General features: G+C 45.6%; 2 protein-coding genes across 2 annotated transcripts in view; one reads left to right on the top strand and one right to left on the bottom strand.

The window, feature by feature from the left end:
- The first annotated feature begins 722 nt into the window (after nucleotides 1-722).
- M6PR (mannose-6-phosphate receptor, cation dependent) lies at nucleotides 723-8,559 on the top strand. The gene is made up of 7 exons (XM_033923888.1): nucleotides 723-863; nucleotides 1,287-1,463; nucleotides 2,644-2,807; nucleotides 3,289-3,398; nucleotides 3,781-3,911; nucleotides 4,002-4,128; nucleotides 4,565-8,559. Exons 2-7 carry the CDS (start codon nucleotides 1,288-1,290, stop codon nucleotides 4,685-4,687), a joined length of 831 nt encoding a protein of 276 aa, XP_033779779.1. The 5' UTR covers nucleotides 723-863; nucleotide 1,287; the 3' UTR covers nucleotides 4,688-8,559.
- PHC1 (polyhomeotic homolog 1) overlaps nucleotides 4,928-23,477 on the bottom strand; it is a 29,430-nt gene continuing 10,880 nt past the window's right edge. The window contains exons 12-15 of the mRNA XM_033923887.1: nucleotides 15,956-16,064; nucleotides 11,269-11,419; nucleotides 10,703-10,913; nucleotides 4,928-9,197 (exon numbers count right to left, since the gene is read on the bottom strand). Coding sequence (XP_033779778.1) covers nucleotides 9,043-9,197; nucleotides 10,703-10,913; nucleotides 11,269-11,419; nucleotides 15,956-16,064 — 626 coding nt within the window. The 3' untranslated portion in view covers nucleotides 4,928-9,042. The remainder of the gene's footprint in view (nucleotides 9,198-10,702; nucleotides 10,914-11,268; nucleotides 11,420-15,955; nucleotides 16,065-23,477) is intronic.

Consider the following 23,477-nt stretch of genomic DNA (forward strand, 5'->3'; position numbering starts at 1 on the left):
TGCATAAATCATGAAACTATTCCTACTTTGTGTTAAATGTTTCCTGTTAAACTGGTCCAGCACTGGATCAACAAGTGGAGTTGTGCTGACAATCTGTTACAGAGTAGCAGCATTTTAAGGAAGTCACCGCTTCCCCAGGTCATAAGAATATAAGGATTTGGCTGGGTCAGGCCAATGGTCCATCTAGCCCAGTATCCTGTCTTCATGGTGGCCAGTCCGGGTCCCAAATGGTAGCAACTGGTACAGAGCAATTCAGGGTGATTTTAACACCATCTGCAAACAGGGTGTTATAGCTTTTACTTTCTACATGCTGTGGGACAAACCCTGAAATAGATGTTCATTTCTATAGCACTGTATCTACTCAAAGAAAACAAAACAAAGAGGGAGATCACTTTTATTAAGGGAATGAATAATAATAAAAAAGGGTGTTAAATAGGTGACTAAGGGATGCAAAGTTACTCTATTCCACCCCAGCCTATTTCATTATGGGACTTGCACCACTGATTTCCAAAGGGCAGGATCAGGCACTGCAATTGCCACCTGGCCTGGTCCTGGCATCTCTTGCTTAAGCGGCTCTAAAGCCCAGCGGCCCACGGCGTCACTTCCGCTTCGCCCTAACAAAGCTCGTGAGTGGCAAAACCGCGTGACAAGGAGGACAGGGAGGGGGCAGAGGAGGCGGGGCGAGCAAATGGAAGCGGCCAATGAACGCCGGCGGAGAGGGAATCCGCTCCTCCGATTGGCGACAGGCAAAGGCGGGATGACGGGCGCTGATTCGTTGCCAGAGTCCAGTTCCGCTTTCGCTTCTCGCTTCCGGGTTAGGCAGCAGCAGGCGGCGGAGCGGAAAAACGGAGACGCAGCGACGGGTGAGCATGCGCGAGGCCTAAGCATCCTCGGGACAACCCTACGATATACCACCCTGCACCCCTCCCCCCCATCTGACTCATCTTACCCCCGATATACCACCCTTCACCCCACCCTGCATACAGAACCCCACTGACTCTGCTTATCCCCCGATATACCACCCTGCACCCCTCCCCCCATCTGACTCCTCTTACCCCAATATACCACCCTTCACCCCTCCCACCCCCCAATATACCACCCTTCACCCCTCCCCTGCATGCAGAACCCCACTGACTCTGCTTATCCCCCGATATACCACCCTTCACCCCTCCCCTGCATACAGAACCCCACTGACTCTGCTTATCCCCCAATAAACCATCCTGCACTCCTCCTTTTTTTGGGACCAAACATTGTTTGAATTTCACCCTCTTCTCTTGTTTCTGTAGAATGGTCCCTTGCAATGGTGGTATCTGTGTCCAGGCTATCCTGTGCATCTGCCTGGGACTGGCTGGTAGTGTTACAGGAGACTCAACACCAAAATGTGATCTTTTGGGAAGCAGCGAAAAGGAGTCGGTGATGGAGAAAGCAGTGATTCAGAAACTGGCTCCCCTCAGAACTATCAAGTAAGAGACCTCTCATTCTTCTGGAGCTGTTTCTGTGCAATACTCCTGGGTTTTACACATCTCTGCAGGGGGATGACTAATGGGACCATCCCGTTATAGGTAGCCTGTCCCATTGTCCCCAAGCACAGCTTCGAGATGCCAAAATGTCCCGTTTTCAGAAAGAGAGCAACCCACCTACTGTGTTCCCCTGAAAATAAGCCGTAGTCGCCGGCAGCAGCACGTCTGTGATGCTGGCCCGACACTGTTCTGAAGGGAGGTATGGCTCATGGCAGGATTCGGATGGGAGGGAAGGATGAAGGGTTGGCAGGGGTTTGGTTGTGTGGCGCGGAGGGGGGTGCTCAAGGGTTCTGCTGCACAAGGGGAGTGAGGGATAGAAGCTGGGCAAGGGTTCTGCTGTACGAGGGATGGGAGGAAGGGAAGGATACACATACTATTACCTAAAAATGAGTAGATGTCCCATTTTGAGGAAAAAAAATAAATGGTCCGGGATGATGCTTTCCTTTCCTCTGTCTTGGCATATTTAACTAGAGGACACTCTTATTGGCTGTTGCCAAAACTCATCAACCGGTTAGGGATTGCCAGAGCTTGCAATCTGCATTCCTCTGCTAAGCCCACAGTATCCAAGCCAGAATATAAATAATGTAAACAAAATAGTGTCTGCACACATGGATTAATGAAAAAACTAAAGGCTGACTTTGTGCCACACTCATAGAGTGACAGTCACCGAAGCGATTCCACAGAGAGGCTAATTCCAAGGGAGCTTATCATCCCAAATTTGCAGACTTAACGCCTGGCTAAAATGTTGTATTCAAAACATTTATTTGGAGCACTCTATTTACAATATAAGCTATTATGCAACATTTTGTGGCCCCTGCAGGCCACGCTGCTTTGAAGTCTGCGTCTTGGATCCAATTACCTGTAGAAACACCTCTAAAATAAAGGCTTTTATGTGGTGGTAAGCACTGACTTAGCTTGTCTTGTTATTTTAGCAGACACATGGAGTAGGAGAAGGGGGTGTGGACCTATCTCTTTTTGACTCGGAGATGGGGCTGGATCTGTGCTGGTTTCTTTTTAGCATGGACTGTTGCTGATCTGTGGGTTGGCCACTGTTGGAAGCAGAAAACGGCTGGATGGACCATTGGTTTGACCCAGTGCGGTTACTCTTATGTTTTCATTGTAGCTTCACCACAACAGTGAGTGTTGGGAATGACTCGTATGTTTACAGCTTCCGGGTGTGCAACAACGTCAGTCAGGACTTGAGCAGTGGCTTGATCCAGTACAACGAGAAGTCAAAAGAGACCGTGGTGGTGGGACGGATCACCGATACTCATGTCTTCAGTGGCAGTAAGAAGAGGAGAGATGGGAAAAGGTGTAGGTTGGGGGTGGGAAAAGACCCTGCTCCCCACAGGATGATCTCCTTTCAACCACGCTATAATTGCACAGGAAGCGCAGGATGTGTTTGCTGCCAGTGGCCCTTTGCAGGAAGATGCCTTTAACAATGACTGAGATAATATTGCTGTTTTGTCAGCCCAATAATGCTTTCTAAGCTGCTGCTGGTGTTTTATTCTTTTTTTTGGAGGGGGGGGGGGAAGTGGGTACCTTTCTGTATTTTGCTAATCTTACAGGACTGGGCAACCAGCATCCATCCCTGCTGTATAAAGCAAGCAGCTGTAAGGACACCTGTCAGATTGTAGAGTGGATCTCAGCAGTTCTTCTGGGTAATCGGGGTCTATGCCCCTCCCGCTGGCACTTAGACACACATTAGGGATGCTTCGCGGCTAGCCTGTCATGCCTCCCCAAACTCTGCTTTGTGTTTTCTCGGCAGCGGATTGGATCTTCTTAACATATCGAGGGGGTGATAAATATGACAGCCACTGCAGCAAGGAGTCTCGTAAAGCCATGGTGATGATCTCTTGTGACCGCAACACACTGGCAGTAAGTTGTAGAGGGGAAGCGGGGGCTGCAGTGTGAAACAGGATTGCTTAGCCCTACTGCTTATCACTTACATAGTGCTGAAAGGAGTACGCAGCGCTGTACATCTTGACATTTATAGGCAGGCATTGCTCAGAAGAGCTTACAATCTAACTTGGACAGACAGACATATGACACATAGGGTTGGGGATGCAGAACCCAAGGTGAGAGGAGTTAGGATTCGCATGCACTCTCAAAGAGGTGGGCTTTTAAACGGGCCCTAATGCATGATTCCTTCTGCACACTTGCTGTCACAGCAGGGTGTGTTATACAGGGGTGGGAGAGGCCTCTATTGTGCATACATTGCAAATGAGTATGGGTTTTGAATTTTTTCATATCCCAACAGGGTGGTTTCACACTGAAGAGTGAAGAAAACACCAAGGAAACGGATTGCCTTTACCTCTTTGAGATGGACAGCAAGCTGGCGTGTCCACCCGAGGAGAGTCATCTCAGCGTGGGCTCTGTCCTGTTAATAGTGTGAGTGGCTCCTGCCTCCGCTCAGACCTGCTGTCTGGAGATGGATGAGACTCGTACTTAATGCTCACAAGCCTCCCGTCTTGTTTTCAGGTTGGCCTGCCTCCTTGCTCTGTACCTCATCGGGGGCTTCCTATACCAACGGCTCATAGTCGGAGCCAAGGGAATGGACCAGTTTCCCAACTACAGTTTCTGGCAAGATCTGGGGACCCTGGCAGCTGTGAGTGAGCTTTGCAGTCTAATCTTGTATATAAGTATTTCTCTTCTGTGCTTATACATGCAGGAAATATCTAGACTAGGGACCAATCAATAAGCCAGGTTTTCAGGATAACCCTAATGAATCTGCATGCATGCCATGTCCAGAGCATGCAAATATTAACATTATCTGTTCCAGCTCTGGACTTGGGTGCCCTTAGTCTTTGCTGACCAGTTTGTTTGAGACCTCAGGTAGAATGGTCTGCCAGGACACTTATCCCATTGTAGGGGCAAGAGCGACCACTGCCTTTCCCTCAGTGGTTTTGCTTGTTTGTTCTAACCAGGAAGAATTCCAGCCCTCTAGTTTGTCAAACAGATGGTTTGATTTTTTTTTTTTTTTTTTGGTAGGGGGGGTACTTTGTATCAGTGCTCTGATATCTTTTCTGTGTCCACCCTTGTAGGACGGCTGTGACTTCATGTGCCGATCTAAGCCTCGAAATGCACCAGCCCCCTACCGTGGTGTGGGTGATGAACAGCTGGGAGAGGAACCTGAAGAGAGGGATGATCACCTATTGCCTATGTGACCTTCATCTACACACTCCAGACTCACTGTGACCTCTACATCCACTTGCTTTTTCCTGACACACTGCAACCCTATTTCCACCCTCTCCTTCTCCAGCATGGCATTATGGGGAGCATTTAATCTTTACCCCCCCCCCCCCCCGTCTTAGTTCCCTCAATTCTCAATTATCCTTTCTCGCTTCCAGTTGAGTTCCCTGAATAGCTCATCCATTTAGCCTGGAGCACCTTTTTTTGGAGGTGGCAACCAAGGCCAAATCTGGGCCTTGGGAGTTGGTCTGACTCCCCTTGGGCTTGTAGCCATGATGGTTTGAGTTCGCAGGATGCAACATTTACCCTGAATGTTTTGTTATTAGACATAGTTGGAATCTGAAGCAGGTTGGAGCTATTACCCAAAATCCCTTGCACTGTAATCATGGTCTCATGGAAACTTGCATGCTAGAATGTGGTACTTACCCAGAATCGTGTGAGGCAGCTGGGGTAGTTATAAATGGGGTGGGGCCTTTCTAGAATTCCTTAGGCTTCTCCAAAAAACTAAACAGCTTCCCCCTGGAATTCCTCTACACAAGGATTTCCCAGAATGCTGTGCATTGTGGCTTTCTTAAGTCATCCTCATCCCCCCCTTGGATTACCCAGAATCCCTAGTGGTCATGTTCTAAGTTGTAGTATTGGAGTGATTTCCTATGCTTGTAAGGGCTATATAGGAATAATTTTCTCTCCATTTCCTTGCTGTAGAATGGATCATCCAAAAAAAAAAATTCAATGACCCTTTCTTAAAGGTGAAGACTGTCTTTGGGAATGTCAGCTTGTGATAAGTGAGTAGGGGGTCTGACAGTGCCATGTCTGGAATACTTGGCAGCCATCTTGTGGCATTCTGTAACAGGAAATGATGTCACAGGCCAGTAAAAACTGTGCATGGAAGGTAACATAAGGCTGGATTTAGGCAAGCTCTTCTCTGAGGACCATGTTGCAGGGGCTGTGCCTATAGCCAAAACCAGAATAAAAATGATCCCATGTGGAGAGAGAAGTTTCTTTAATATTTTTAATTCAGAATTCTTTTTAAAAGGAAATCAAATGCTAGTGGTGGTAGTTACTGAGGAAATTCAGTCAGTGTAAGCAAGATTTTTTTTTTTTAGGCTCTGGTACAAATGGGAAGGGGAGGTTCTGGGGGATCCCCAGCTTCATGTCCTTTCGTGAGGCTTCTGCACTAGTAGGTCTGTAGTCCTTAGTCCCAAATGACTACTCATGCAGACCTCCTCCCTGTACTGTGTTGCACTGGGGGAAGGGTTTGAAATGGCTGGGCAGGACTGACTGCATCAGCTGGATTCAAATGTGTGTCTGCGCACGGGCGGGTAACCTTGACCTTCTGCTCCCTCTCCTCCTCCTTCTGTACCTGTGAATGGAAGCCTGCTGGTGCTGGGGATTTATTTAACTGTATGTGTCTTTTTACTGCGATTGCTTCTTTATTCTGCTAAGCAGAGAAATGAAGTTTTCTAATCTGAAATGATTCATTTTATTTATAAGGGTATGTCATAAAAGCAGACCGTCTCTATTTGTTCACTCGGCTACTCTAGAAAGACAATGATATTGAAAACACACTCTCGGGCTTGGTAATGGAAAAGCCAGATCGGAGGGTATAGTTTTGCTGCTTTTTAGCTGTTGTTCTCTTTGAGCAGTGGCGAGAAGATGGGTTTGATTCCCACTTTGGTGTTTTGTGATCCTGGCCAAGCCACTTTACTTTCAATTGCCCACTGGAGCCAGAGAAAGTACCTGCTTAGAACTGTAAACTGTTTTGGGGAGCGTAGATGGTATAGTTAGGTCATGGTCTTTTAACCTACCTTCATTTTTCTGCTTCTTTCAAATCCATGACCTTTTACCCTCTTACGTTTGAAAGGGGGGAGATAAAAGGTCATGTACACACCCTTTCATCCCTTCATGAGTCAGTCACTGATGAGGGGGCTCTACTCTTTTCTATACTCTGCCAAACAGAACCTTGCCATTTCACCCTAGTCGTTGCTTAGGGTGCAAGGGAACCGCAAAAGCTGCTGTTCTTTGTGGACAAATATCAAATTTAATTGATCAGACGATGGCTGCACAATTCCAACTTGGACCTGCTCTCCCAGAGCCCAGGAAAGCTTTTGTGTGTAAGCAGCTGTTTGCTACCTGATTCTCTTCAATTTATTCTACTCTTCTCAGGGAGAAATTGGTAATTCTGCCACTTCTTTTGCAATTTTTTTAAACAGGATAAAATAGGTCCTTGGTTTTACACATTCTCCTGTTACGTATGAAGTTACGATGCTGCAGCACAGTCAGTCTTGCTTTTCTCCTACAATGCGTCCTCAAGAGTGTCACCATGAGAGTACTGTATCCCACAGCAGTTGCTGACAGAACTGGTGTGACCTGGTGCCAGCTGCTCACTAAATCACATCACTTGAAAGAGGCATGCGGAGCTAGCAAAGCACACAGGGCTGATTGTTTCTTATCCTGTGCATCTTCCAAAGAAGCTGTGGACAGCGCATAGCAACCTACAAGCTTCATCACTGCAGTGATGGAAATAGTCCCTATTTTCTCAGTACTCTACAGCATCTTCCTCAGCTTTGAACCCCCTCTCCTGGTTCCACAGCAGTGGCCACAGGTCTAGGATTCACATCCAGTTTTAGGAACATGCTGGAGGCAGTAATTTCACCTTCCTGAAGAAAGTGAGGAAATGCCAACTAATGTATAGCCAGGAAAGAGCCTTCAAACAAACGATGGAGGAATGCTACAAACATCTCCACAGCGCAGCTTTTGACTCATGCAATGCATTCTCCAGAATTGCGGCTGCAGCCACTGGTGCCTGGGTTCAAGAATCGGGACTTCCCAAAGCTGTTCATGAAAAAGCAGTGACTGACCCTTGCTCAGGAGACTTGTTCAGAGAAAGGGTGAACCTTGTAAAAGATCACTGCAAACAGCCCTCAACTTTTGTTATCCGACATCCAGGAAATCTACACCAGAATTGTTTCTGGCCTTAGTATAACTGAACATAGTCTCAATGGCTCAGGCACATTCCACAAGCTTCTGCCTACCAACAGGAAGATGGATATGGAGAACCATAGATTGGCTACAATATACCTTAATTTGAATTGTTCACTTTTGCCCCCTCCCCATTCCCAAAGCACTACAATATCTCACAGCTTTGGGGAGGGGAGGGCAATATTGCCAGAGTAATTCTTAACTATGTTCACTTAAAGAAGAGATTGGAAGTCCAATTGAGGTCTATATTGGCCCCATCTTGTTCTGAAAAACCTGGAGGTTGTCATCCAACGCTGGGATCTTTGCAACTTCAGTGCATTCGTCACTACCTTTTCTCAAACAAAATAATTTGCTTGTTTTGCTGGATCTGAATGATGTCTGCACCCTGTTTGCAGGACATTCCTAGATTTCCTTGATTGATCTTGCCACTCCCCCACCAAAGTTCACAAACACAGCCATTGCAGCGGGCCCGTCTCTACCGTAACCATATTTTTCCCACTTGACAACCAGGTCCAGACAGGAAGAAGTTAACAGGCCTCCTACCCTTACCTTGAGTCTACCTTTTCTGGTTAATTATCCTGTTTACCTGTAAAGGAGTTTCTCTTGTGGATAGCAGGATAACTCTGTCCGGCTAGGCGACTGCCTCAGGGGGCTTTGGGAGAGGAGAGCTGAATTTGGTGCTATGCTGCTGAGCTCTGACTCATAGATCATGCTGTTTACAGGTAGACAACTTTGCTTCCTCAGTGACTGATCATGTTGTGATTATTAGAAGCTGCAGGGAATGGATATATGTTTGTTTAAAAAAAAACATTAGCTTTTGTTCTTTTTGGTACAACACCAATTTAAATAAAAGCCAGATGGTCTTTGTTTGGTTTTAAGCCATTTCTGTTTTGGGTTTCAGTCTTTATTACCAAGTGCTCCACGTCATAAACTTAACAAACAGCAGGAGTGGTATTTCCAAACCAAAAAGTACAAGTCCTCCCACTTGGAGGGAAAACCCCCAAATCTGGTAGAGTGGGATACAGAAGTCAGATGCAGCCCCTCCTTAATCTTCCCAGAACCAAGGAAGGGTTTGTCACCTTAGCCACTACTCTATAAAAGCCTGGATTTACTGCCACATCTTTATAAAAGAAATATATATATATATATATATAAAAAAAAAAAAAGGAAACAAAATATGGTACAGTCAATCCCCCCCCCTCTCTTCTACATGCTGGCACTGTCCAGTCTATGGACAATACACCAGGGAGAGGAAGTAGACAGGCTGCTCCCAGGCATTTTCTGTTTTCATCTCGGCTACAGGGGGGCAAGCTGCTGCAGCCTCCCCTCCCCGGAAGGGGCTGCACTGTTAGGTCTCCTTCAGGACATTGATCTTGGCACAGATTTTGAGCGCAGGGCCTAGTTTCATATTCATTGCAGACATCAGATGTTCCTCCTTCAGCAGTAGCAATGCTTGCCCATCGATCTCCTGTGAGCGGAAGTCCTCTGCTATCTCCTGACAGCCTGGGGAGCGAGAGGAAAGGAAAACAGTGAGTGAACATAGACGCATGGGCTCCTTAAGACTGCAGTGTGGGATGACATACAGAACACAAAAACAATTGAATTAATCTAAACACTTATCTTTTGTATGTCTTCCCCCTCAGATGCCCCACCATCTCTCAATGGTTAATCATATTCCAGCACATGATTCATTCAATCTCATCTTTTTTTCTTCCCCTAAGAATTAACGTACTAGCTAAGGCTAACAGAGCCAAAATAGCACATGCCACTAGCAGGAACTATGTTACTGAGGCCCATTATTGAGAAATTTCTCTTACCTGTCAATTTCCTTTCCTTGAGTCCTGCTAGACCAGTTCAAACCTGTGGGTTTATGCCACTTTGTAAGCAAGACCACAATTTCCCAGTAGAAAAACAAACCACTGATGTTCTCCCTGATGAACATATGGACTACCCCTGTGCATGCTTCAGGCTCCAAGTGTCTGCTAATCCAAAACAATTAAACTAAACGCATCTCACGGTACCGTATTCCCTTAGCAATAAGACACATAAGAATTAATAACAAGAGACAGAAGACTAACTGTTATGTATGTTACCATATAACCTGTTCTGGGCTCCTTGGGGAGGACGGAATATAAATCTAATTTAGCTTTTCTCCAGACAGGCACAGTTCACTGATGGGTAATAGCTCACCATGACCAGCAGGTCGAGACTGAGATAAACTTTTGGCTGTAGTACAAGTAGCTGTGCAGCCCCTATCATAACCAGTCTGTTCTCAGTCTCCAGCAGGTGATGGTAAGCTGTTGCAGTCTTCCCTGGTTTAGTGTAGGGCTGTTGACAGAAAATAAATCTAATACCTTTCCTCACCACCAAGATGAACAAAGTATTCCCACTTAGAAACAAGGTACTCAAAGCTATTTGTTGACTCCTTAGAGAAATGGGCAGAGAGACTAATTTTTTTGGCAATACAAAGTTGACGGACTATCAATCAAAGTGGAACTGTGACCATTGCTTGAAACTACCTCACAGACAATATAGAATTGCACCCTACCTCCTGCTGGCCAATGGGCATAACCTGCAAATTCTGGACTGGTCTGGTAAGGATGCTAGGAAGATGGGCAATTGCACTGGTCCTTACACCAGCTGTAACTCGTAGCTTTGGATAGTCATGCCTTTGGCATCTCAGCTCACTACCTGGCTGGTAGCTGTTAAAACCTCTAGAATCCTTTTAGTAACAAAAACCAAACATATAGAAAAGCTACAATCTCTTTTAAGCCCTAACAAGAAAAAGGAGAATCTTTAAGAACCCATTCAGTTGTAGAATGAAAGCACGAGTTATTCACATCCTGATGAAAACGTATTTCAAATCAATGCTTTCAGTTATGTTCTCTTCCAAGAACAACCAAGAGCTTAAGAGTTACATTCACTTTTTCCATCCTAGGTAAATTCCAAAAATGCTAGTAATAGCTTGTATAATACTTCTCCATCTATGCTACTCTTGAGGCACTGACCTTGGAGTGATGCAATGAACTCGTACACCTCCTCCACACTCCAGCGGTTTGGGTTACTGGAGAGGAAGACAGGGTTAATACCCAGCAGCTCTGGGGGAGGAGGGGCACTACAGGAAGCTCTAGGGTCACGGTCCCCAGCGTGGCCAGCTGCTGGTGAGAAGGCCTCATCATAGCTAGAGTTATCAGAGCCTCGACTAGAGTCTTCCTGAGCCTGTGGATGATTGAGAACAAAGTGAGAATAACAGCATCAATATCATGCCTTACCCAAGTAGATCAGCTTACACATCCTGAAGGCACCTGCACCCGCAACAGACATACAGAATACACTTCAATGGAATAGATACTTGGATATATTAAATGTCATTCATATATTTCCTTCTGCCAGTAGACAGGGTCTAGTGAATGGGAGCTGGGCCTGTCCCACACTCTTTCTGTGATCTCTCAGACAGAATCTCTGGAAGAGACGGGATAGAAAAGCTAGCTATTATGGGAAGGTGTATGTTGGGGAGGAAGGAGGACCATCTTCCCTACATTCTGACCCCAGTTAACATCAGAGCTTCTCTCACCCTCAGACGCTTGCCCTGGATTTTGGCTCGTGCAATTTCGGAACTGCTCCGACGTGGTCCACGGCGGCGAGCTCTAGCACTGTTAGGGTCTTGTAAGTCCTTCAGTTTCTTTCGTTTTACCCGGAGGTGTTGACCGCAACTGACATTGTATCTGCAGAAGGAAAGTTGACAAGCTGATTGTCGATTCACACAACTTAACTCTGCAATGTCATGTACATGAAAATAATAACAGCAGTCTCTTATTCACAAAGGTTAATACATGGGAAGACTACCACAGAAAGAGAGCGGGAATTAATTATGAACCCGAGAAGCAGAAAAATCTAAAAAGCCCTTGTTTTAAAGAATAAGATACAATCTATCAGTACATACACTGGTTTCTGTTCTCAAATCTCTCACATGCAAGGAAAAAAAATATATAGCCAACACTGAAAAGTCATGTCCTAATTCCCTCTTTCATATGTTTATGTTTATTGAATTTTTATACACCACCCTTCGATTGAACATGAAGGCGGTTTACAAGGAGAAATTAGGTCCTTACCTGCTAATTTTCTCTTTTAGTCCCTCCAGACCGGCACAGAAACGGATGGGTTTACGCTCTGCCAACAGGTGGAGACTGAGACATTCACTTTTGCCTACAGTACAAGTGAGCTTTGCAGTTCCTTTACAATCAGATTTTACAAATAGCCAAACAATAACATCCCAACTCCACATGCACATGAAGAAGACAAAGGAAAACAGAACAGGAACCTTTCAGAAACATCCCCCAGGTCGCCAGCTAAACCAAATGCCACTGCTCTTCAAAACTTCCCAAAACAACCAACAACAAATCCCACAGAAAACCCCAAATTCTTCGTGAAAACACTGAACAGAATGACAGGGAGGGTTCTGTGCTGGTCTGGAGGGATTAAAATAAAGAAAATTAGTAGGTAAGCAGCCGCAGCGACAAAGGAATTCCCAGCCACCCTGGCGGTCCGCAAACCTGAGTCTGCCAGTCCGACAGCAGCCGAGGAACCCTTGGCATGGGCAGCAGATGAGGCCCGGACATCACCACCGACGAGTGGTGTACATATGAAGGGGAGCCTGACATGCCGACACTCGAAGCCAGGGCCTCCTCGAGGCGGCCAGAACATTTTGTGCACCTGCCAGCCGCATCCACTACTCTGTGCCCACATAACACACACTTATGCTGCTTCTTGAAGCGCTCATATTGAATGTGCCAAAAACCCACACACAACGCCTTACAAAAACAGCAGCCCAGGACCACTTTATGCTCTGTTTATTTTTCCCTTTAAACTTCTCACAGCTCACCAACTGTCTCAAGTTAAAGCAGACCCCACAAGGCACTCTAAACTGTAGTCTGTGCCGGTATAGGAGGCCAGGCATACAGCTGAGGCTACTCTAAACAGAAAAACCTGGGGAGGTGGGGGAAAGGACTCAACCCTGAGCTCTATCTGGACAACAAAAGGGACCAGAGAAATTCCCTAACCAGATCCAACAGGCCCAAAATAACCCTCAGCACAGACTGCACAATCTTACCACTCTACCTGCTGGAGACTGAGAAAAGACCGAGTGTAAGAGGGACTGCAAAGCCCAATTGTACTGATGCCAAAAGTTAGTCTCTCAGTCTCCACCTGCGTAAACCCATCCGTTTCTATACTGGTCTGGAGGGACGCCAAAGAAGGGAAAGATACCCCAAGATCTGAAATCTTACTAACAAAGTCATTTCGTTTTTGCACATACCAATAACAACCAGTTTTTGCTACTTAAAGGTCATCTTTGATTGTAAATTAGCTTTCTCTGAGCAAGTTTCATCTTTAAGAAATGTTTCTACTCTCTTTGACAGTTGAGATCTATTAAGCATCTCCTTACCTCCCGTGCTAGTGATTTCTCAGCTGGATTATAGTAACCTATCAGTTAGGGCTCTTCAGCTTGGAAAAGAGACGGCTGAGGGGAAATATGATTGAAGTCTACAAAATTCGGATTGACACAATTGACACATCACAATTGTCATCCCTCTAACCAGTCTATCCCAGGATCTTCTCAACTACACAACTAGCATACTCAGCCAGATAGAACTCTGGATGCTCTCCTTCAAACTAAAGCTCAACCCAGACAAAACAAAATTCTTTCTAGCCACCCCCAAAGACAAAATCAAAGACACCACAATCCAGGTGAAAGGATTGGTTTTCCCACTCGAACAAACATTAAGAATACTAGGAGTCACGCTTGACAAACATCTATCCCTAGAAAACCACACCGACCTCATTGTCAAGAAAGGCCTTTCAGTACTCTGGAAACTCCGTACCATAAAGAAATATTTCGATGACACTGCATTTCGACTATTAGTTCAATCCTCTATCCTCAGCATACTGGATTATTGCAATATCATTTACCTAAGCTCCACAAAGAAAATCACCAGAAGACTAAAACTGATTCAAAACACAGCTGTCCGCCTCATTTTCGGCCTGAACAAATGGGAACACATCACCCCCTTCTACCACCAACTGCACTGGCTACCCTTCGAATCCCGAGTCCTCTTCAAGTTCGCCTGCATCTGTTACAAGACAGTATTTGGTCTCTCACCAAAATACCTCTCCCCACATTTCAATATGTATTGCACCAACAAGAAATCCCGCAGAATCCAGTTGTTTACCTTCCCCTCCATAAAATCATGCCAGCTCAAAAGATTCATCGACAAAACCTTCGCCTTCCAGGCGGCCAAGCTGAACCCTTGGCTAGCCCAATTGATGCTAGAGGCCCCGAACTACCTAGATTTCAGAAAACTTCTCAAAACACACCTCTTTCGCAAACAAGACCCTTAGTCCTTACTCCCCGCATACACTCCAACCCCCCCACCCCCCACCCCCCCCCCCCCCCCCCTCTTCTGGTTTCCCACTCCCTCCATTTTATCCTCTAACCCAACTACGATAAACCTGTGCCTCCTTCCGCGCTACCTGCAATTCCGATAAAATTTTGTAAATCCGGGTTCAGACCGGATCCTAATGTAACGAATGTAAACCGCCTAGAACTCTCTGGGTATGGCGGGATATAAGAACCTAATAATAATAATAATAATAATACAAGTGGATCGATGTTTTTACTGCATCAAGATTTACAAAGACTAGGAGACACTCAATGAAGTTACAGGGTAATACTTTTAAAACTTAAGAATAGTTAGCTCTGGAAGGTATTGCCAGAGGATGTGGTAAGAGCAGTTAATATAGCTGGTTTTAAAAAAGGTTTAGGCAAGTTCCTGGAGGAAAAGTACATAGTCTGCTGTTGAGACATGGAACAGTAGCATGGAATGCTGCTACTATTGGTTTTTTGTCAAGTACTTGTGACTTGGATTGGCCTCCGTGAAGATGGGCTACTGGGCTAGTCTTAGGTTTAAAATGCAGCTTTGAGACTAAGGTATTATAAAGAAGTACAATCACATAACTCCCCTATTTATTATAAGAGTATTGTGTTCAGATATAATGGAATAAGGTTCAAAGAAGAGGGACCAAAATGATAAAGGAGATGGAAATCCCGTCATCTGAGGGAAGGCTAAAGAGATTAGGGCTAAGCGGGGATATTATTAACATCTACAAAATCTGGGAGAGGAAGTGACGTCACAGCCCAGGATGGGAGGGGGATGAGGCTTTATTATATACTATTTCAATTGAGCCCATCCGGACTTTGCATTGGGGGTCAGGAACACAAGACTGCATTATTTGCAGATGATATCCTGTTGTATATTCGGGATCCAGGGCTCACTCTCCTGATACTCTTAGAAGGAGGGGAAACACAGGGGAACTATCAGAAACCTCCAAAACCCCACTTTTCCAACCTCCCCCAATGTATCTCGCAGGCTGTCAGCCTTTACGCACTTTGACCTGTTTAGAGGATCAGTGCTAGAACCTGTTTACAGCTCTCTCACAGTAGCTGGATGCTGGGAATGCTTCACAAAGCTGATCTTCGGGCTACCAGTCAATATCTGACTACACCTCCATCCCTGTGGACCACCCGATGCACACCCAGACAGGCAGAAACACGACACAGCCTTCACCCTGCGAGCCCCTGCTGAGCCTCCTAAGGGCGCCTAACAGCCTGCACTCGACCCCTGATTAACAGAAGGTGAGACCACTTCAGGGACAGCCCTGAGCTCCAGAGGAAACTATGCAGGCTGGCTAACAGGTACCCAGAGGGATCGGCCTGTCAGCTACAGACCAAAGCCTGTGAATTTTCAAGCAGGCAGAGCTTCAAAATCGCTCCAAGCACTGAAATACCCGAAAAGAGGATGAAATTACATCAAATTAAAAACAATAAAATCAGGAGAGCAGAACACACACAACTGCAGCCATGCATGCAGAAGGAAAGAGGGAGATAAACAACCCAGTGAAGTACTATAGAGGCAGAGTGGATTCCTTCGGCACCATGCGGCTAAAGAGAAATAACCCTACTGTCTTTCTAGAATGTCTCGCCTATTGCATTGGAAATCAAATTTTTAGAGGATGTATAAGCCCAATGGCCTGGAACACCTTGAAAATGATGTTTGGCTCCTGTCCACTTTGCCCTCAGAATGCTACCCCCCCCCCCCCTCTTCCTGGGGCAAGGGCAGTGACAATATCTCCCTCTCAACTGCCCTGTCTCAGTCCCAGCCTGAAGCAAGACTAGCAGCATTACCCTGCCTCCTGCTCCGTCTCACCTTTTGGCACAAGTCACGGAACAGAATCTCTTGGCGCCACGGAACTGGTCAGATGCTGCGTATTTCCCACAGTACTCACACCTGAGGAAGTTTGTCCTCTTTTCAGAGTCTGCAAGGGCAAACAGAGAAAGATGAGAAAGAGAAGTTTATTATTATTAGTAGTAAATCTTTTTATGGGAAGAACAAACCAACCACAACCGTACACGCTTTACATTATAAGGAACATAAACCCATGAGGGACAGTAAAAAGTTCATTATAGTGCATTACATTCTGACATATATTCTGCCAAAGCCCTTATGAGCAAATAACTTGCTTCCCAAGGGTACCCACAATGCTCATCACATCCACACTGAACTTGAAATTAGGAAGAATTATGCTCAGAGACATGGAGGTGAAAAAGGAGGAATGACCCCCCCAAAAAACCTCACCACCAAATCATTGCTTGTTCTTGCAAAACAACTGCAACCAAATAAATAAATAAGATAAATGTATTTCTTTTTTTTTTTCCATTACCAGAATAATGATTGGGTGGTGAGGTTTTTGGGGGTTATTCCTCCTTTTTTACCTCCAAGACTCTGAGCAAGTCCAGGAATCGAATTGTGAACATGGAGATGCCAATTCATGGAATCTTGAAAACACATGTGGAAAAGTCTGAGATAAGTAATGTGAAATACGCTGGTTTTGAGCACTGATTTGGAGAGGTTGACAACAGTCAGAACTCGTTATAAATGTTTTCTAATTACACTGTCACTATTGAGTGGGTTGCACTTATAATTTATTGCACAGGTGTATACCCGTGATGGTGTGTCGTAGGGCTTGAAAATGAGTCCTTCTAAACATGTTGAAGCCTGGAAATCTGGTTTGTCCAGCGTCCTGATAAGCTTTTACTACCGCACTAAGGGTCCATTTATCAAAAAATTTAGAAATTTATATATAACATAATTTAATTATAAGATGGCTCTGTTTGGTTGCCAACTTATCTGAATCACTCCCACGGGATTACTGCTTGCACTTAGGAGAAGGCATCTTTTCAGGAACATTCGTGAGACTTTTGCCTGCCTTCTGGCACCTATTTGACTATTCTCTTTCTGCTTCTCTCCTTCTTGTATAGTCGTATAAGGAAAACTAGGAATTCACATTTATTTGCTTATCCAAAAATTACTGGTTGCAGATACAAGACTTTTTTGGATAAGACTCGCATTCCAAGCAGGTAAACAGCAATTTTGGCTGGGTAAAGCTATGTTGTCTTACGTTGCATTTGGTAAAGAAATTTATTTCTTAAACGTGGGTACTATTGTTAGCAAAACTCTACTTTGAGTATATTTAAGTAACTGTTGTATTTTTTACTATTTGTATTTCGCTGATTGTTCAGCCTTCTGTGTAAACCGCCTAGAAATCGTTTGGTTATGGCGGTATAGAAGAATAAAGTTATGTTATGCTCTCATTCCTCTGCGATATACTTCTCTCTTTTCTAGCACCATCTGCTCCGAGTCTGGAGTTTCTGTCTGTACTTAGAGCTTCAGATTACTCTCGTGAACTAGGGACAGCCATTAGAAAGCTTTTGGACTGCAAGAGAAAAGTCTTGCTTTTATTTTACTTGTGCAAGTATCTTTCACCTTTTTTTTGTAATGTGTTGTTCTAGTTTGTCAAAAACCATCAAAAAAAATACAAGAAAGGATGCCAATAAATTCTCTTCAGAAATAGACATCCGATGATATACCCAGCACTACATATATATATATCAATATAATAAAGCACAAAATGTGCCAAGAAATTGGAGAAAAGACCTGTGTCTACTAGGTTTATAATCAAAGTTCCAAACCCACATAGACAAACCTGCCTCAATATATAATTACTGAGGCAGGAAGACACATCCTCAGTCTGAAAAACTCCAAACAAAGGTTAAGTGGAAAATCTTTTCTTCTTAATTAAATAACAGTTGCATAAATATCAATTCAAAACATCATGATCACACTTTATCTTCATAGTGCTGGGCTGTAGAAGCAGGAACAACCCGCAAAGTGGAGGTTCTAGTTTGCCATACATAAACTGGATTATATTTGGATTGTTCGTGTATTTTTCACATATGATATTCTCTCTCTTTGTATGTATGTGAGATATATTTATGCTTCAGGACTCTTGTGGATCTTTACACGTGCGAGAAATGCTCATTGTTAACCATGAGGCAGGCTTAAATTAAACTGGCAGCTGAATGGGAGAAAAATGAATGAACAGAGCCCTGCAAACTGGCACAGCAGAAAAGCACTGCCTCAGGGCTTTTGATTTTCTATGAATGAAATGAAAAATTAGGTTCTTCCTAATAGTCCCTCCAGACCGGCACACAACAGATGGGTTTATGCTCTTCTGGAGACTGAGATACATTGACTTTTGGCTGTGCAGTCCCATCTACAATCAGTCTGATGAATAGCCAAGCAGAACTAAGGACTTAAGAACCATGAACTATAAACATACCAACTCCAGTAGTTGTCCAGATTGGACATGGAGACACTGTTGGATACTGATTAGAACAAGAACCTTCAAAGTGTCCCCACAGTTCGCCAGCTAATCCAGATGAACCAAACGCCACTGTGCTTACCATACTCCCCAAAAACCAAGACAAGGTACCGCAGAAAACAAACAAACATACTCTTCGTAACAAAACACCAAATAAAACAACAGAGTGGGGTCTGTGCCAGTCTGCAGAGACTAAAAGAAAAATTAGCAGGTAAGAACCTAATTTCTCCTTCTTTATCATCCCTCCAGACAGCCACAGACGGATGGGATGTGTCCAAGCAGTACCCATCATGGGTGGGACCTCGAAGGGCCGCCACAAGAACACACCAAACACCAGTCCCAATGTGCCTGAACGTCCACACGGTACAAAGGAATGGAGAGAAGACCAAACTGCAGCCTTACGAATATCCACCGGAGGCAAAAGAGAAGACTCAGCCCAAGAAGCTGCCTGACCCCCGAGTGGAATGAGCTTTGAGAATATCCAGAACAGGTTTCTCTTGAAAAAGGTACGCCAAAGCAATAGCCTCCTTGATCCAGCGCACAATCATAGCTTTAGAAGCACTGTCCCCCTTACGAGGACCCACGAGAAGGACAAAAAGACAATCCAACTGACGGAACTCCTAGGTCCGCTGAACATAAGCACAAAGGACCCTATGGACATCCAATTTGTGCAACTGCCTCTGCTCCAAGGAGCCCTCCTGACTACCCAAGACCGGAAGGTCAATGGACTGGTTGACATGAAAAGGAGAAACGACCTTCGGAAGAAAGGAGGGAACCAGCTGCAGCATGACCCGCACCCTAGAGAACTTTAGGAAAGGAGGCCTACATGAAAAGGCCTGTAGTTCAGAAATGCATCTCACGGAAGTAACGGCCACCTGGAACACAACCTTAAGAGTAAGGTCTTTCAATGTGCAGGAGACGAGAGACTCAAAAGGAGGACAAACGAGCAGAGAAAGAAACAAATTGAGATCCCAAGCAGGAACCCAAGGACAAATTGGAGGCCAGAGCAATTTTGCCAATCTCAAGAAATGAATCACATTCAGAGAAGAGGCCAAATGCTGACCGTGCAACAGACTGCAAAAAGAAAACAAGGCTGCAACCTGATTCCTTAGGGAGGACCAGGCAATGCCACATTCCAGGCCATTCTCCAAAAACTCCACGATGTGAGGCAAAGATGTGTAAAGAGGAACCACATCAAGAGCAGAACACCACTCTTCTAAGAGACGCCAAATGCGCACATAAGCCCTGAAAGATGGAAAGTCTCCAAGAACCCAAAATGGTGGAGATCACCTTATCTGAATATCCTCTCTTATTTAGGTGTTCCTTTTCAAGAGCCAAGCCATAAGACAAAAGGGACCTGGATTGAACATGGGAATGAGACCCCAAGTCAGAAGGTCAGGCGAGAGGGGCAGAAGAAGAGGATCTGCCATGCGAAGATGCACCAGATTTGCGTACCAAGGGGGGCTTGGGCCAGCCGGAGCCAAAGCATCCAGCCTCTCGGCATTGACATTTGTAGCCATGAGGTCCATGACCGGCCAACCCCATGACTGAACAATCAACTTGAAGGCTTTTAGCCTGAGACACCACTGATGACTGAGGAAGACCGCCTGGACATTGTCCACTCCTGCTATATGGGAAGCCGAGATGTCTAGAAGGTGAGCCTTTGCCCATTCCATGAGAAGAGCTGCCTCCTGCGCTACCAGTTGACTCTTGATTCCCCCCTGACGAATGACATTGTCCAAGAGAGCCCAAACCGACTTGCCCTCCAGCAATGACTGGAAAGCTACTAGCGCTAACCAAATGGTTCTGGCCTTCAGAATATTAATCGACCAGGAAGTTGAGTGTCTGAGACATTGTCTCCCCAACCGAGGAGACTGGCGTCCATGAGAAGCACTGTCCACTGTGGCTGATCCAGACTCACTCCTTAAACCAGATTGGAAGACTGTAGCCACCAGTGCAGGTTGTGATGAACCAACCCCTGAAGAGGGACCAGAGAGTCCAGATCGTGAAGTTGCGAAGATCACCGCTGAAGAAGAGCATACTGAAGGGGGGTGCATGTGAGCCCGAGCCCACCTGACCACTTCTAGGAAGATCGCCATCGACCCCAAGACCTGCAGAAAATCCTGCACCCAAGAGCAACGACAATACATCAGGAAGCGAATCTGCGACTGCAATTTCAGCACCTAGGCCTCAGGAAGGAAGACTCTCCCCAGGCTGGTGTCGAAGAGGATTCCAAACCGGCTTTTGGAAAGGTTGATAACCCTGATAGCCCAGCGACTGCAGAAACTCCATTACCTGGGAGCTCTCCTGAAAAGACTTTGCTCGAATCAACCAGTCATCCAGATAGGGATGAACCAGAATGCACTCCTTGCACAAGGCCGCCGCCACCACCACCATAATCTTGGTGAAAGGAAGAACACAAAACTGATAAGTGCTTTCCAAAAATCGCAAAGCGAAGGAATTGCTGATGGGAGGCCCAAATCGGCAGGTAGGCCTTAATCAAATCGAGAGAAGTCAGAAATTCCCCAGGCTGAACAGTGAGAATCATGGGTCTTCATGCACTCTATCACGGATTTCAGAGACTTCATGCAAAAATATGGAATCCGGAGTGCCCTGTTGACACCTTTCGGATCCAAAATGGGCTGAAAAGATCCCTCTTTCTTGGGCACCAAGAAGTAAATGGAGTACCTGCTGGTGCGAATCTCCTGAATGGGACACTGGGACCACCGCTTTGAGGTCCACCAACCTTTGCAGGGTCTGACAAAATGCCTGCTTCTGCCAAGGAGAAGAGAGGAAAAAAATCCGGTAAGGGCCGGAAAACTCGAGAGCATAGTCAACTGATTTGTTGTAATTTCAGCCCACTCCCGGTAATAATCCTGCAAATGAGCTTCCACTGGAACTGGGGGAAGGACCCAAATTGAATCACTGGGCTAGACGGGCAAAGGTAGAGCCACCAGTGGAGTCATGATTCCCCCCCCCTCCTCCCACTCCATGCATTGAAAAAACTTATCCTCTGGGGAAAAAAAAAAGCTGAGTCCTGGCCAGGGCAATACCGATGAAAATCATGCAGATGCCCATAAGTGGAGGAACCTTAGAGTCACTCAAGGCCTGAACAAGTTTATCAGACTCCTCCTCAAAAAGGAAGGAACTCCGAAAAGGAAATTTATAGAGCTTTGACTTAGAGGCCACATCTGCCAACCAACCTCGAAGTCACAGGGTACGATGAGTGGCCACGCCAAGGGCCATGGTCTTAGCAGATGCCCGCAACAAATCATACATGGCATCAGAAAGTTAAGAAGCGCCAAGCTCAATTTTAGGCACCTCCTGATCCACCAAGGACCAGTCAGCAGACTCCTAGTCAAGGACACAATCAGACCACTGGAAATCGCCACCTGGACAGCCAAGGCAGCCACGTCAAACTCTGCTTAAGGAGAGACTCCATCTTACGGTCCTGGGGGTCTCTTAAGGCTGAACCTCCTTTAACCGGCACCGTTACCTGCAAGCAATGGCTGAAACCACAGCATCAACCACAGGAGACTCAAAGGTATCCCTATCCCCATCAGGAATGGGATAGAGGAAAAGAATGGGAGGCTGACCGGATCCCCCGAAGTAGAGGGTCCACAACATGAGGACCTTAGCTTCTTCCTCAAAACGAAAGATTGAAGACACCTGAAGAATAAGCTCCTGCAGCTCTTCCTGGTGAAAAATATGCATAACTGAAGCATCCTCACCAACCAGTGTCTCCGAAACCCAACTGTTTGCATCATCTGTCCACCCAAGAGGATCTTGAGGGCCCACAAAAGAGTCCAAGTCCTCATCAAGCGAAACCGGATAAGCAAGGAAAAAATCCTCGTCCCAAGCTACCCGCGGATGCTTGCAGGCTTGGAGGCAGAACTGCAGGCAGCAGCGGCTGTAGCAGAAAGGAAGTCCCCAGTACTATCGGCGGTAAGAGAAACCTTATTTCCCTGACCATCGGCGGCTGGGGAAATCTGTGTGGGTGATAGGGGAAGCCCAGGCTTCCCCACTGCCTGCAGCTGATGAGCGGTGCATGTGCGAAGGAGAACCCTGCTCGCCGGCACCTGAAGCTGATGAGAATTCGCCTTCACAGCAGCCAGAGCATTTCATGCAAATGTTGGCTGCAACAACCGCGTGTCGGGAGCACGAGCACTTTTTCAACTTTTTAAAAATGCTCATTGAGAACTGCTAGGGAGGAAAAAACAAAGTGCCCGTTAGCAATAAAATTCAATTAAAGGTAATTAGAGATTTCATTTCATACTGGCACTGCCTCAGGACTGGATTTTTTTGTGTTTTTTTTAATAAAAACTTTAACAAAGCAGCAGACCCAACAGGCTCTCAAAGCTGTAGTCTTTGACTGTTTGTGGCAAGGTGTACAGATGAGGCTCCTCTAAGAAAAAATTGGGAAGATAGGGGAATATGGGGCGAGGGACTTGGCCTCCCATGTGTGACAGCCCTGATGGTTGTAATGGTTCCACGGGACCCCAGTTCAATCCAACTAGAAAACAGGGGCAGATAAAAAAGACTACTGCTTAATCTTTTCAACAGACCCTACCAAGGCCTAAAGAAGACTGCACAGGCTTACCACCTCCACTGCTGGAGACGGAGAACAGACTGATTCTATGAAGGACTGTACAGCCCACTTGTACTATAAGAATTCAGTGTGTTCTCAGTCTCCACCTGCTGGCAGAGGAGTATAAACCCATCCGTTTGTGCCGGTCTGGAGGGACGATCAAAAAATTTTTTCTTCTTTTTAAACCTTCCTCTTCACAAACCCAGCGCCTTAAGGACATGCACCCAGAAATGCTATTCAGAGTCAACGCACCTATGCCACCTACTCTCATCAGATTCTGCTTAGTGTATATGTTTTATTGTTATGTCTATATTGTAAATTATGTCATCTCTGTCTTGTCTCAATTATACTGTGGATGTACTTTGTAACCTGTTCTGGGAGGACGGGCTAAATAATTCAGCAAATAAATAAATTAAATA

Source organism: Geotrypetes seraphini, chromosome 16, assembly GCF_902459505.1.
Source record: "Geotrypetes seraphini chromosome 16, aGeoSer1.1, whole genome shotgun sequence".
Taxonomy (NCBI): domain Eukaryota; kingdom Metazoa; phylum Chordata; class Amphibia; order Gymnophiona; family Dermophiidae; genus Geotrypetes; species Geotrypetes seraphini.